Source organism: Schizosaccharomyces octosporus (genome assembly GCF_000150505.1).
Source record: "Schizosaccharomyces octosporus yFS286 unplaced genomic scaffold supercont6.2, whole genome shotgun sequence".
Taxonomy (NCBI): Eukaryota; Fungi; Ascomycota; class Schizosaccharomycetes; order Schizosaccharomycetales; family Schizosaccharomycetaceae; genus Schizosaccharomyces; species Schizosaccharomyces octosporus.
In genome coordinates this window covers 1379482-1392265 of record NW_013185620.1, presented here as the reverse complement: position 1 = coordinate 1392265, position 12784 = coordinate 1379482, and the positions used below count along the sequence as shown (strand labels likewise).

Genomic DNA, 12784 nt, shown 5'->3' with positions numbered 1-12784 from the left:
TTTACATATTATTAAATTTAGTTTAAGTAACAGCATATTACCGTAAACAATTTTATTCTATCATATACTTAATAGATGTTCGCGCTGTTCATTCTCACTTGCGGTTATTCTTATTGTTGAATATCAATATTTGTTATTTCATGTTGATTTTCTGTTTCTAATCCATTCGCTCTTTTGTATTTTAAGCACTCATCTAATTAAAGCAAATAGCAATAGCACTTCTCAACAAACGCTTTTTACGACATTTCAACGAACTTGTACACTGGATTGCCTTTTGGACAAACTGACTATAAAACATCCATTATATGTTTAGCGCTTCAGTCAATTAAGGATGGCCGAAACTGAAAACCATGGTGCTTTTCATACTGAATCTTACTTGCAGGAACTCATAGGTCGTCCGTTTAGGGATATTAAAGCGGAAAAAGAACAATTGAGAAGAAGAGCAGAGATTTTGGATCAAGAAAAGCTTTCTTATTTACAGTCCAATTACAAAACGCTGGTTGAATTAGCAGAAAGTCAAGCTGCTACAAAGGAGCTGTTGAGTAAAACTCAAGACATTTCCAAGAATATTTACGGTAAAAGAGATGAGTTACATAATTCCACCTCTCAAAATCAAGACTTTTTGTCCTCGATTTCATCACATTATCAACAAGCCTTACTCATGCACCGAATGCAGCCACAGGTATCAAGTGTTTTGAGAATTCCTGAGTTAATGGATTCTTGTATTCGCAACGAATATTTTTCTGAAGCCTTAGAATTTCAAGGGCTGGCTAATCGTTTACGAGATAGATTTATTTCAAATGCAGTCATACAGGATCTGGTATATCAAGTCGAGGGATTGTCTGAAAAGTTGTCTGCAAAATTCTTGCTCCAACTTCAAAAACCTTTAAAGCAGTATTCCCTTATCAAAATAGTAACATATCTTCGTGTAACTAGCAAGCTTTCAGAGGCGGAAATCAAATACATTTTTCTTTTTTACGCTTGGCAGCAATTGCAAACGAGTTTAAAAAATCTGATTCCCTTGCTCGATTATAATAATCCGGAACTTTATTTGAAAAGATACTTACAAGTGATTCGTGATCGCGCTTTTTCTTTGCTATTTCAATACCAAAGCGTATTCTATGAGTCTAACACATTGTTTACTGATTCAGTAAGCTCGACTATTGATGGTGTTAATTTTTCTTCTAATGATGCCCCTACTCTTCCTGGACTGGATCATGAAAGTTTGCAAAGCTTCAGTCAGAATATCCTTACTTTTTTTGTACATAAAATAGTGAAAGAGATATGTTATGTCGTAGAAACTTTTTTCCCTAGAATCCATGAAACGACTACACGTTCTTCTTTACTTTTACAGTTGTATTATTGCAACCAAAGTTTAGCTAAGGTGGGAACTGACATGACCATTCATCTTTATAGGATTCTCGGAAAGGAATGGCTTAATATGCTGATATCGCAAGCTGAAGAGAAACCACTTTGATTTTCTACTTTCTTTTACCAAATACTTTTTTATTTTAGACTATTCATGATTATTTATGCGTTGTTAATACATCTACACATTTTCGGCGAAGATTATCTAATCTCCCTTTCAAAAAGAAGTAAAACAAAACATAGAGGGACGAAAACTTAGCCAAATGTATATAACATATGATTATATTTGTTACATGGTAATCTCCCTCAAAATTACATCGTCTGTAAGTCCTAAGTTGTTTATACAAGACATGTAGCGCTCAAAGTCCTTCAGTCGCAAATACTTGAGCATCCTTTGTCTTTGATGGACGTAAAAACGAAGTTTCCGTTTAGCAGTCTGATCCTTATGGTTTCGATTACAATGATCTTTCAAAGCTAAAATTTTGCTTGTAAAAGTTGCTGCTTGAACCTCTGGGCTTCCTGTGTCATTCTCTGTCTTCGCGAAATATTCGATGGCGGTCCGTCTATTATTTGCTTCAGCCAATTTAGCATTTGAATTTGAAAGACTAAAAATCCTTCGAATACTCTCTTTTCTGGAGTCATTTATTTGAGACATATTACTCAGTTCTTGTGCTAATTTTTGAAAATATTCAGCAGCGCCTGGAGCTTCATCCAGGTCACGTAAAGATTCAAATACGTTGTCAGTAGATCCTGGAGCGGCAAAGTCATCGATTTTTAGAAATTCGCGAGCTTCCTTTAATGTGGACACATTGAGTTCATCGAATTTTTGCAAGATGTTGTCGACTTCATCCATGGGAATAGGAAATTTAAGAGGAACTAGAGACGTAGTTCTATTCTGTAATTGACTTTGAAAAAATTGTCTTGAGCGAATTAATTGATTAGTCCAGTCTGTAGAATTACCCGTTACAAAATCTCCTAGATTAGCTACGCGTTCCTTATGCAATTCGTTTTGACGCTCTATATTCATCTTCCTTCTGCGGCTTGCCTTTTGTTTTTTTAATCCATAAGCTACTGAACTTGTGTGAAAATTGGATAGGAAGCTGCGTCCATAAAGCCCTTGACTTTGGCAGCATAAAAAGCCAGGTCGATATAACCGCCCAATCGATAACCTCATATTCATTAGGTTTTTTTATTAATGCAGTTTCTTTTTTAGTAATAAAAACGAAGGATCTAAGAATTCATGCCTTTCTTCCAATGCTTGGTTGGTGAGTGGAGGTAGGCGTCGGGAGAAAGCGAATGGAGAGAAACAGATTTCTAGTAAATGATAGTGAGACTAATAAGTTAAGCCTTTTTTTTACTTTATGGAAAAAATGAAGAAAAATAAATATATAAACATGTATTATGCTAAAACTTGGGTTGAAACTATAGGTTGAGGGACGAGAATAAAGATTCTTTGAAGGACGTCAAATCAGAAATTGCAGTGTAATGCATTTCTTCAAATAAAAAAAACTCCTTAGCACTTCGAGTTCCCTCCTGCCAGTTACGTATAAGTCTACTATGACCTGGGGTATTCATGAGGTCTAACTGGAAGCATTTATTCTTGAATATTTGCCAATGAAATAAAAACTGAGTATATATCAAAGAGTAGGAAGACCATTTCCTTTGATATATTTCGAAATCCTGAAAATATTTATCAATGGTTTCATTTGAAATGTCAGTTGGTAACTGGGGAGGAACTGGAGCTTTAATTTGAGGGAAGGTTGGTGGATTAGGAAGTAATTGAGTTATTTCGTCTTCAAATTCTTCTTCCCTTTCTAAAGAACGTAAAACATTTTGAAGCTCATTATGGTATTCGGATGATGAGGAAACAGAATTAGCGGAATCGGGAGGCTTTAAAAAGTCATCTTGGTTTTCTACTATTTTTCCCACTGCTATGTGATTAGGATGATAGCTCGAAATCGACCTAAAATCGGTTGAGATGGAGGTCGGACGATGGTGACGGACATTGTGTTTATAATGCTGAGGTAAACGAGGAGATGGAGAAAGAGATTTGAGCGGAGACGAAAATGATTCAGGACTTTTCGGAGGTCTAGGATGTGATAAAGGTTTTTCTTGATCAGGATATGAAAATTGTGAATGAGAACTTGAAGCAGAAATAGGAGAACGAGTATAAGAGGTACTATCAGATTTAGGAGTTGAACTGAATGATCGTCGCTTTTCTCGTAAAGATTCTAAATAAAGCTTTGCCTCAAACTTGGAGAGAGGTTGAAATCGGTTGTTAGCATTAGTATTATTTGCTGAATTTCGCTCACGGGAGCTGTCATTTGGGGAGAAGTTTAATCCTTTCTGATCTTCATGGTTTATTACTTGAATTGGACTAGAGATGGGAGTCCTCATGAGATACGACGACGAATATCTCTGTCTATCAGAGGACGACGAAGGACGGTACGGAGATCCATATACGCGTTCATTACCTAAATCACCCTTTCTTTTATTTTTGGAAAAGTATTCTGAAACTTTTGAGCTCACTTTTGATGTTATATTAGGGTTCTTTCTATTCGGAGAAGTACTATCTGTTTTTTTAGGGCGAAACCGTGACAATCCATCTAACCTTCCCAGTTCTAAAAGCCGTTTTTGATCATATAATTCCCGTAATTTTCCATCTCGTAAAACTTCGTGTGCTCGTTGAATCAACTGAAAGTGTGGAATCACGTCCTGCTCTCGACCTGGATTTCTGTCAGGATGGAAACGTAAAACTAGTTTTAAATATTGCTGACGGATTTGAACATAATCACTTGTACTTTCGATTCCTAATACATCGTAGTAGTCAATGAATTCTTCTGAGAACGCAGACCCGGTCATGTCTCATGTCCTGTTAAGGTACTACGTATTTAAAGATAAGTGCTTTATAGAAGCTTTTACGGATTTGTATCTAAGGGTTTTCTATTAAAACCCTCGATAAATAACAAGGATGTGAATAACCAAAAGTAGTTTTTTTCACGGCCTACAAATAATTTCAGATTTCAGAAATTAAAAAAAACTAAAAAAATGATCTTGTATGAATGCAGTAAGAAAGGAGTTAAAATGTTCAATCTTCTTTACTTTCTTAAATATGGTCGAGTGACCTCGAAAAACTAATGACAACGCTAGTAAATGTCTGAAGTCTGAGGATATTGAGGGCCAATTTCTTTACGTGTTATAGGATTTACAGAAGACCTTACGAATACGAAAATCAAAATTTTTCAAAAGAATATGGTTAATAGCATTTTGTGTATTCACTGAGAAAGATTGATAAAGAAGGTGATGAATTGGGCATTAAAAAAGTTGCATGGCAAGGATATTAAGTTTGATATCAAAGTACAATTATAATTTATAAGAAACGTTGCTATTTACCTTGAATAGAATTCATACTCTGCTTGTCTAAATGGAAAGCCAAACGGAAATTCATAATACTAAAGCAAACAATCACAATGAACAAGAGATTCTACCCTCTTCTTCACAGTTCATCAGAGAAAATACGGAAGGTGATCTAATTAGAACAGGTAATGACTATACGCTAAAAAAATCCTGTACGAAAATTCGATCGGTTCTGAGTAACCTCATTTCAATTCTGGAAGAAAAAATCAAGAATGCAAAGTTAGATGCTGTCAGAGAGTCACGTGAATTGCGCTTAAATGAACTCCTGCTTTCTGATTCCTCCATAGGTGACATTTGGCTTGGCCTAAGTTTTCTTTTCCATAATGTCTGGGACTCAGCTATGTCCCTGATGGATTCTAATGTTTTGTATCCTACAAATTCGTCATATCAGCTTTGGGAATGCACCCTTGAAACAGGCAAAGTACTACATTTGAACTTACATATATGGCATTGTAATTGTCCACAGTTTACATATAATGCCTTTAAAAATCCCCACACATTTCTCCAAGAAAAATATCATAAAAAATGGGATCGCTGGGGAGGCAAATGCGTATCACAGCATCCTCCGTATTGTGTACATCTTTTAGCAGCAAGTCTTTATGCGACTTGCCGAAGTATAATGTGAACACTAAAGTGCAAACGCAATGATCTTAATTTATTTTCTTCGCTAATGTCTAAGTTTCACGCACAAATATTCATTCATTTCGAAATTTCATTAGTATATATACATATATAGTGTAGTCATGTATGTATATATGGATAGGGTCACAAAGATAGAAGTCCCAAAAAGACACAGTAATCTAATTTACAACGAAAGTAAGAGTTAAAGAAATTAATTTCAGAAAGACATTAGTCATTCATAATATAAGCTCGCAATCATAATATCGCTGGCATGATGTATAAGCGGCATTGTGTAGCATCATGTAGTTTTCTGTTTATTCCAAGATAGGTAACGTGGATCTCCCACGCGTCGTCGTTTAATTAAACATGCGATACCCAGAACTATACCACTGGCAATGTTCAAGCCAGCAATTACCATATACATGATTCCTAAGAAGTAGTTCTTACCGCCTATAGCTGTCGTCGTAGAAAGCATAAAAGACTTGGTGCCTTTAAACTCGGTTACAGGGAAGTGGTATCCTATATCGACTTCATATATACCAGATTCCAATTCAGTCGTTGTATTTTTCTTTGAAAGCTTACTGAAAGTTGGAAGAGCAGCTATTCTCATCCAGACTTGAAGTTCATCCCAAGTTGATATATCAGGGAAATTTTCGTCGTTGTATCCATCAGGATACATCTTAGACCAATTCGGAGGAGGAACAACGTCGGAGGCGTTATAGCTTGTTTTTATATAACGTTCTTTATCCTCTGGCCAAGCAGTTCCATTTGAAGTCATTTGATACTCATCTAACGAGCTTGTGCTATCCCACGAATCGTAGCGAACGAGCGATGAGAAAGTGTCATTAAATAAAGAATTTGCTATTAGTCCACAAGGATAATACGGTTTTCCATCTTCGTTTACTGTTAACGGGCTACATTCACCTTCTTTGATTTCTTCTTTTGTCCTTGGTTCACCACGGAGTTGAAAAACGTCAACACTTGCAGTATACCGACGATGGTTTTGATAAAAATTGGTTAAACGATAAAAGGAATACAATGGAGCACCCAGCTTCTCTGGGATGTGAAATCGTATGTAGCAATGATCATTTTCCGATCTCCACTTAGCAGATACATTATTGTATCCGGTCATTTGATAGACAATGTTTTTTTTAGGTATGTCAGTAAAAGTATTACCGGCGCCTAGGCAATTTGTGTAGTCAAGCCTGACTTCTCTTACCTAGCAACGTTGTTAACTAATGAAACCTTGATATGAACACAAATGAATCCACAGAATAGTTCTAGTGTACGCTGGAAATAATCATTATTCACAAATGTGGATACAAGTATAAAACATACCCTTTGACTAGCAACGAACATTGCCCCACCCAGAGGAGCAAAGATGACACCCAAAACAAATAGCAAAGGAAGAACAGACCATGGTGTAAAGATGAATTGCCAAGCAGGAAGACTCTGTTGTACGAAACGCGATTTATCACTAATTCGAATATGTTAACTTGTCTTTCCATGAAATCACTAAATTACATACGGGCGCTTTAGCTTCATGCCCTTTTTTTTAGTAACGGTTGAGCTGCTACTCATTATATTCTAAAGAAAACTAGAATTGATGTGTGTTCAATAAACTAAACGTCCTGTTTACAATGAATGGTAGTAGAGAGTAACCTCACATCCTCATCGCAATGCTACTTTAGTTGCTACTTTGCATAAGTAACATCTATGACAAGTAAAGGTGTAAACAGAAGGTATAGAACTAAGGAGGTTTATTAGGAGGAAGATTTCGTTTATTAAGTGAACTAGTTGTACTGATTAGTTATGTGATTCCAACTGAGTTACGGACAGCGTTACGATTTTGATAGATTACATCCTTACTTTAGCAAACGGCTTCTAGAGTGAAAGTTGAAGGACTTTTCTTGATAATTACCTCTATATTTCTCACTGGCTTTCTTTTATATTTGGTTTTATACTACTTTAGTTAGTTTAGTCTGTGCGCAGTGGAAAAATTACTAAATTTAGACTTTTCAATGCTGCTTAAGCAGCAAAAAGATGACGACTAAACAGGAGCTCTCTATGAAATTAGATGTAAAGGAAATTATATTTATGCAAGCAAAAACTAACCTAGAAAAAAACCACTTTGTATGTTAGTGTCACTCAATGAGCGATATTGTTATATAATACTAAAATCTCCTAATAATGAGGTAGGCATTTTGCCGGGAGTCTCACATACTGCCAAAACCCAACGACAAATCTACATAGCTGCAAATTATCAGGAATTGGCGCCTTAGTTCGGAAACGCGTTTACGTCCTTTTGCTTTTACTTTGGTCTATTTAATTTGACTATAAGGATTCCTTTACTCCATTATCTTTGAAAGCACCTTTCGTCTTGTTCCTGTTATCTTTTCCCTTTTGAAGTAATAGTCTTTCTAGTAACTAGTTTTTCATATAAAAAATATCGGTATACTAGATTACAAAATGGCTTATCAAACTCGTCAAGGATTACCTGATGGTTGGGTTGCTCAATGGGATCCTCGCTATGAGCGTTACTTTTATGTTAACGAGAAGTCCTCGAAGCCTCAACCTCAATGGGATTGCCCGGTACCAAACTTGAGCATTCCTCCTCCTCCTAGTAAAGAACACTCTGCCCCTACAACTGAACCTCCTCCACCTTACACTAATTCAGCTGCTGGAGGTCCTTCTTCTACCCCAGCTGGTCCTGCAGGTGGTTCAGGAGATAGAGGACTTTTTAGTCGCTTACATCACGGAGGCAGCAACCAACAACCTTACTATGGTGGCCAACCTGGATATGGAGGATATCCTCCTTATGGTGGAGGACCTGGTTATCCTGCTGGTCCTCCTGGCCCAGGATATGGTTATGCTCCTGCTGGAGGATACGGTAGCCGTCCTAGCAGATTTGGAGGTGGTGGTGGACTACTCTCGAATCCCCTAATGACTGGTCTTGGAGGATTGGCAGCTGGTGGTTTAGCGATGCATGCTTTCGACGATGTTTTTGATCGTGATAATGACAATACTGTTGTAGAAAATAACTATTATGGAGATGATGGTTACGGTGGTAACGGTGGTGATTTCGGCGGTGGTGATTTCGGAGGCGGTGATTTTGGCAATAATGACTTTGATGGCGGTGGTGGTTTCTTTTAATTTCTTGTCACATGAAGAAATTGTTTCCTTTTATAAAATTGCCATGCTTTTAATGTTATTTTGAGATGAAATATTCCAAGGATAATGGTGATTCTTTTGCTATGTTTGATGTTTATTCTAATTAATAAATGATGACAAAACAGAACATCGAACATTATTGATCCTTGCATCGTCTACGAAAGTGAAGAATGAAAAAGTCTATGATAAGTCATGGACGATATAAACAAATTTGATTTTATGTTTTTCTTATACCTGGTTTTATCAATTTAGTAAACATAACAAATAAATCTGTATAAATACAGAAGGAAAAAATGAACCACGTTTATTCTAGCAGATAAGTAACTTTTACCCTTGTCAAACCAGTGTAATTGCTTTTTAACTGCAACTTGCAAACAAAAGGATCTTTTACTCTTTTAATATACTGGAGTTTTCTTTTTCGTCCTAATACTTGACGAAGCTCGTCAATTAGTTGACTTGTATCTGTAGTTGTATTCTTCATTGCATCCAATTTCATCTCTCATTTATCTGTTGCTTCCCTAATGTAAACATTATTAAAGTATGTGTCAGTCTGATTTCTTTGTCTGTTCTTTTTTTCTTTTTTTTTATTCTGCAGAGCACATGACTCCACACAGGATTTTCTGCTTTCTTCAAGTAATTATTCCTTCTTAGTTTATACTCTAATAATATGTATTAACTATTTGGTAGCGTATACGTCTGGTTGCTTATATTATTACAATAAATCCTCAGTGTTGCTTCTTTGTTCCTTCTATTTTTTCGTCCAGAGTAATGTTATTGTAGTGGTTCAGTTACTCCACAACACATACCAAATACGCTTCGGAAACTACCAAAAAAAAGTATACCAATAGCTATTTGACTTAACTTTTGTTTTTCCTTCTTTTTCTTCTTCCCCAAGATGGATAACTATGTAAAAGTAGAGAAGATTGGTGAAGGTAAAATCAGTTTCTTAAAGAAAGAGGAAACGTCTTTCACGGATCTTGATGGATTATCTTATTAATGTTTTTTAGGAACCTATGGTGTTGTTTATAAAGCTAAACACAAGTCTTCGGGGCGTATCGTCGCTATGAAAAAAATACGCCTAGAAGACGAGTCCGAAGGAGTTCCAAGTACAGCTATTCGAGAAATTTCACTGTTAAAAGAGGTGAATGATGAAAGTAATCGTTCAAACTGTGTTCGGTATGAAAACGCGAGACTTGCGAACATTCACGATCATGTTGCTTTTCTCTTTATGATTCAGCGGTTTCTTAGTTATAAATGCTAACAATGTATTTAGTCTTTTAGACATCTTGCATGCTGAGTCCAAACTATATTTGGTATTCGAGTTTTTAGATATGGATTTGAAAAAGTACATGGATAGAATATCAGAAACCGGAGCATCCGCATTAGATCCAAGACTAGTGCAAAAGTTTGCATACCAGTTAGTTAACGGCGTTAACTTTTGTCATTCCCGGAGAATCATTCATCGAGATTTGAAGCCTCAAAATTTATTAATTGACAAAGAAGGAAATCTCAAATTAGCAGACTTTGGTCTTGCTAGGTCTTTTGGCGTACCTTTACGTAACTATACACACGAGGTATGGGCTTATCAAGTTAAGTTCGATAGTTAACGAAATTAGATTGTTACGTTGTGGTATCGAGCTCCAGAAGTTCTTTTAGGATCTCGACATTACTCCACCGGCGTTGACATATGGAGTGTTGGTTGCATATTCGCTGAGATGATCCGTCGTACACCATTGTTTCCTGGTGACTCGGAAATTGATGAGATTTTCAAAATATTTCAAGTTTTGGGAACTCCGAACGAGGAAGTGTGGCCGGGGGTTACGCTTTTACAGGATTATAAATCTACCTTTCCTCGTTGGAAACGCGTAGACCTTCACCGAGTTATACCCAATGGTGAAGAAGCAGCAATCGAGTTGCTTTCGGTAAGTTGACCTCCTACTCCTTGTTTTCGTTGAAACACTAACAAATGCTTTAGGCTATGCTTGTTTATGATCCTGCGCATCGAATCAGTGCTAAGAGAGCTTTACAGCAGCCATATTTACGAGAATATGGAGAGACTTTCGTGTGAGCGATGGATGCTGTACTGTCATTTCTTATGCATTTTATATATGTTTATCATTATTACCGGCTATAATTATGCGTATGTGGATCTAAGGTTTTTATTATATATATGATAACTCGTATTTAACCCTCATTTTATTTCTGGGCTATGTTTTCTTATTCTGTATTGAAGTCGTCAGACGATTTGACTGAACAATCTGGTCCAGATACTGACACAGAATGTGCTAAACGATTTGCTATATTTTCAGCCTTCTAAGTCTTATACTTAGATACGCGAGGTTAAACTTATCATTCACTAAAAGGATAAATCGTATGGTCGTTTTGTGAATCTCAATCTTTGTGCTTTTATTATTTACTCGTCTTTTACACTATCGTTTATATACCATCTTTTATTTTTAAACGAGTCTTCACTTAATCTTCAGGAACGTCTAAATTCATTTACCTATGTCCTTCCTTTCATTGATTAGTAATAAATCTATTCTGTTTTATTCAATACCAAATTTACTAATTGTACAATGGTCTTCCAAGACCGACGTAACGTTTCACTTTCCATGGAGATGGAATAGACAACCAAAAGCTTTCAGAGCCAACTTTTCGAACACAGTTTGCTTTAAGGCCCTACATAATGTGCTGGGACCAAATAAACATTAAGAAAATAATTTTTAGTACGCGGCGATAGAGAGAAGTATATATGCTTCAAAAAAAAAAAAAAAATGAAAAGACTCATTCAAAGGAACTTTGCCTGGACATATTAGGAAAGGGCAGAGCTTCCAAAGAAGAACATATAGTTATTTTGAAAATACCCAACTAACTCAGAGAAGCTTCTTCTAAAAACCGTACATAATATATACATACAAGTCCAAGCGTATGAAACGTGAAAGGGATGGCGTACGTCTTAAAAGGACGTTACTACATTCAAAATTACGTTAAAGATGAAAAGCGCGCATCCAAATCATATGTACAATTCGACCATAAACGCTTATGATGATGAAAATCATTAAATGATTTCTTCTTCTTCGGGGTACTTTTCCTTTGTACGTATTAACAATTGTTTGTTGATATGCGGCAAAACACCACCACCAGCAATAGTGGCACGAATTAAAGTATCCAATTCTTCATCTCCACGGATGGCTAACTGCAAATGTCTAGGTGTGATACGCTTGACTTTTAGATCCTTGGCTGCATTCCCAGCCAATTCCAAAACTTCAGCGGTCAAGTATTCCAAGACAGCAGCACTGTAAACAGCGCTCTTTGCTCCGACTCGCATATTATTTTGAGTTTTAGCCTTAAGAAATCTTCTTACACGTCCAACTGGAAATTGGAGTCCAGCTCTAGCTGAATGGGACATTTGTCCTCGCTCACCACCGACTTTGGAACCACCTTTCCCGCCGACATGTTTTCCTTTTCCCCCTCCAGACAGCATTTTTCCTAGATGAAAAGCAATTGATGGTTGTGCGCTGAAGTACGCGGTTTTGGTAAAGGGCAACTTAAGTTGACGCGTCCGTGGCTTCATATGGAGACGCGTATCTAGACAAACAATGAATTTTGAAGCGACTTAAGGTTTTTTAATACATGATTCATTTTTATAGAATTCTTTTATAAGAAAAATGATAATTAAGGTGTATTTTAAAACTACAAAATTTGGTGGAAGAAGTGTATTGAGAACCATTATGTCTTTCGTTCTAGCAATCCGCTATTCGTTTCGTCTTCATAGAAAAATATAAATTTATTCTTTCATAACTAGCGTGCATTCATTAGCATTGATTTATTCATTTTTAAAGGGTTTTTATAACTCATAATAAAAATTATGGAAATATTTGCCCCCACTCGGAATCGAACCGAGGATCTTCGCATTACAAGTGCGATGCTGTACCACTAAGCCATAAGGGCTGACTTGAAAGGGTAAGTAGGAAAAGACAATATATAGAGAAAGTATAGTAAATAAACTATAGTCAGAAATCCTCCTGCTTGAATTTATTACTTGTTGTTTGATTTATGTAGTAAGTTTTTGAAGCAATTATGTAGAAATACTTGACAGCTAATAATATAGTCTCAAGTGACCTGAACCGCAGAATTGATGAGTGCAGTCTGAACTTGTGTGATTTTGAAGAGAAAATATATATTTTTGCAATGTATCTATTCACAT

The 12784-nt window shown here is 36.3% G+C and overlaps 8 protein-coding genes and 1 non-coding gene across 9 annotated transcripts; 4 read left to right on the top strand and 5 right to left on the bottom strand.

Annotated features, from left to right (window-relative positions):
- The first annotated feature begins 79 nt into the window (after positions 1-79).
- Positions 80-1583, top strand: SOCG_00047 (transport complex subunit Cog8). Its single transcript, XM_013162467.1, has one exon. It carries the CDS (start codon positions 332-334, stop codon positions 1475-1477), a length of 1146 nt encoding a protein of 381 aa, XP_013017921.1. The 5' UTR covers positions 80-331; the 3' UTR covers positions 1478-1583.
- SOCG_00046 (ribosomal protein subunit S28) lies at positions 1416-2706 on the bottom strand. Its single transcript, XM_013162466.1, has one exon. The coding sequence runs from the start codon at positions 2546-2548 to the stop codon at positions 1658-1660; it is 891 nt and encodes a 296-aa protein (XP_013017920.1). The 5' UTR covers positions 2549-2706; the 3' UTR covers positions 1416-1657.
- Positions 2655-4670, bottom strand: SOCG_00045 (random septum position protein Rsp1). Its single transcript, XM_013162465.1, has one exon. The coding sequence runs from the start codon at positions 4228-4230 to the stop codon at positions 2791-2793; it is 1440 nt and encodes a 479-aa protein (XP_013017919.1). The 5' UTR covers positions 4231-4670; the 3' UTR covers positions 2655-2790.
- On the top strand, positions 2672-5499 carry SOCG_00044 (SWIM domain containing-Srs2 interacting protein 1). The gene has a single exon (XM_013162464.1). It carries the CDS (start codon positions 4793-4795, stop codon positions 5408-5410), a length of 618 nt encoding a protein of 205 aa, XP_013017918.1. The 5' UTR covers positions 2672-4792; the 3' UTR covers positions 5411-5499.
- Positions 5415-7062, bottom strand: SOCG_00043 (CDC50 domain-containing protein). The gene is made up of 3 exons (XM_013162463.1): positions 6935-7062; positions 6745-6883; positions 5415-6625 (listed from the first exon to the last, which is right to left on the bottom strand). Exons 1-3 carry the CDS (start codon positions 6985-6987, stop codon positions 5705-5707), a joined length of 1113 nt encoding a protein of 370 aa, XP_013017917.1. The 5' UTR covers positions 6988-7062; the 3' UTR covers positions 5415-5704.
- A 532-nt stretch (positions 7063-7594) lies between these two features.
- SOCG_00042 (uncharacterized protein) lies at positions 7595-8975 on the top strand. Its single transcript, XM_013162462.1, has one exon. It carries the CDS (start codon positions 7876-7878, stop codon positions 8557-8559), a length of 684 nt encoding a protein of 227 aa, XP_013017916.1. The 5' UTR covers positions 7595-7875; the 3' UTR covers positions 8560-8975.
- A 360-nt stretch (positions 8976-9335) lies between these two features.
- Positions 9336-11138, top strand: SOCG_00041 (CMGC/CDK/CDC2 protein kinase Cdc2). The gene is made up of 5 exons (XM_013162461.1): positions 9336-9509; positions 9585-9753; positions 9851-10151; positions 10194-10499; positions 10553-11138. The coding sequence occupies exons 1-5, from the start codon at positions 9473-9475 to the stop codon at positions 10643-10645; spliced, it is 906 nt and encodes a 301-aa protein (XP_013017915.1). The 5' UTR covers positions 9336-9472; the 3' UTR covers positions 10646-11138.
- SOCG_00040 (histone H2A variant H2A.Z) lies at positions 10954-12151 on the bottom strand (the record flags this gene model as incomplete). The annotated part of the gene is made up of 1 exon (XM_013162460.1): positions 10954-12151. The coding sequence occupies one exon, from the start codon at positions 12149-12151 to the stop codon at positions 11636-11638; it is 516 nt and encodes a 171-aa protein (XP_013017914.1). The 3' UTR covers positions 10954-11635.
- A 305-nt stretch (positions 12152-12456) lies between these two features.
- Positions 12457-12528, bottom strand: SOCG_16284. The gene has a single exon. It is a non-coding gene; the product is annotated as a tRNA-Thr (tRNA).
- Positions 12529-12784: the final 256 nt, after the last annotated feature.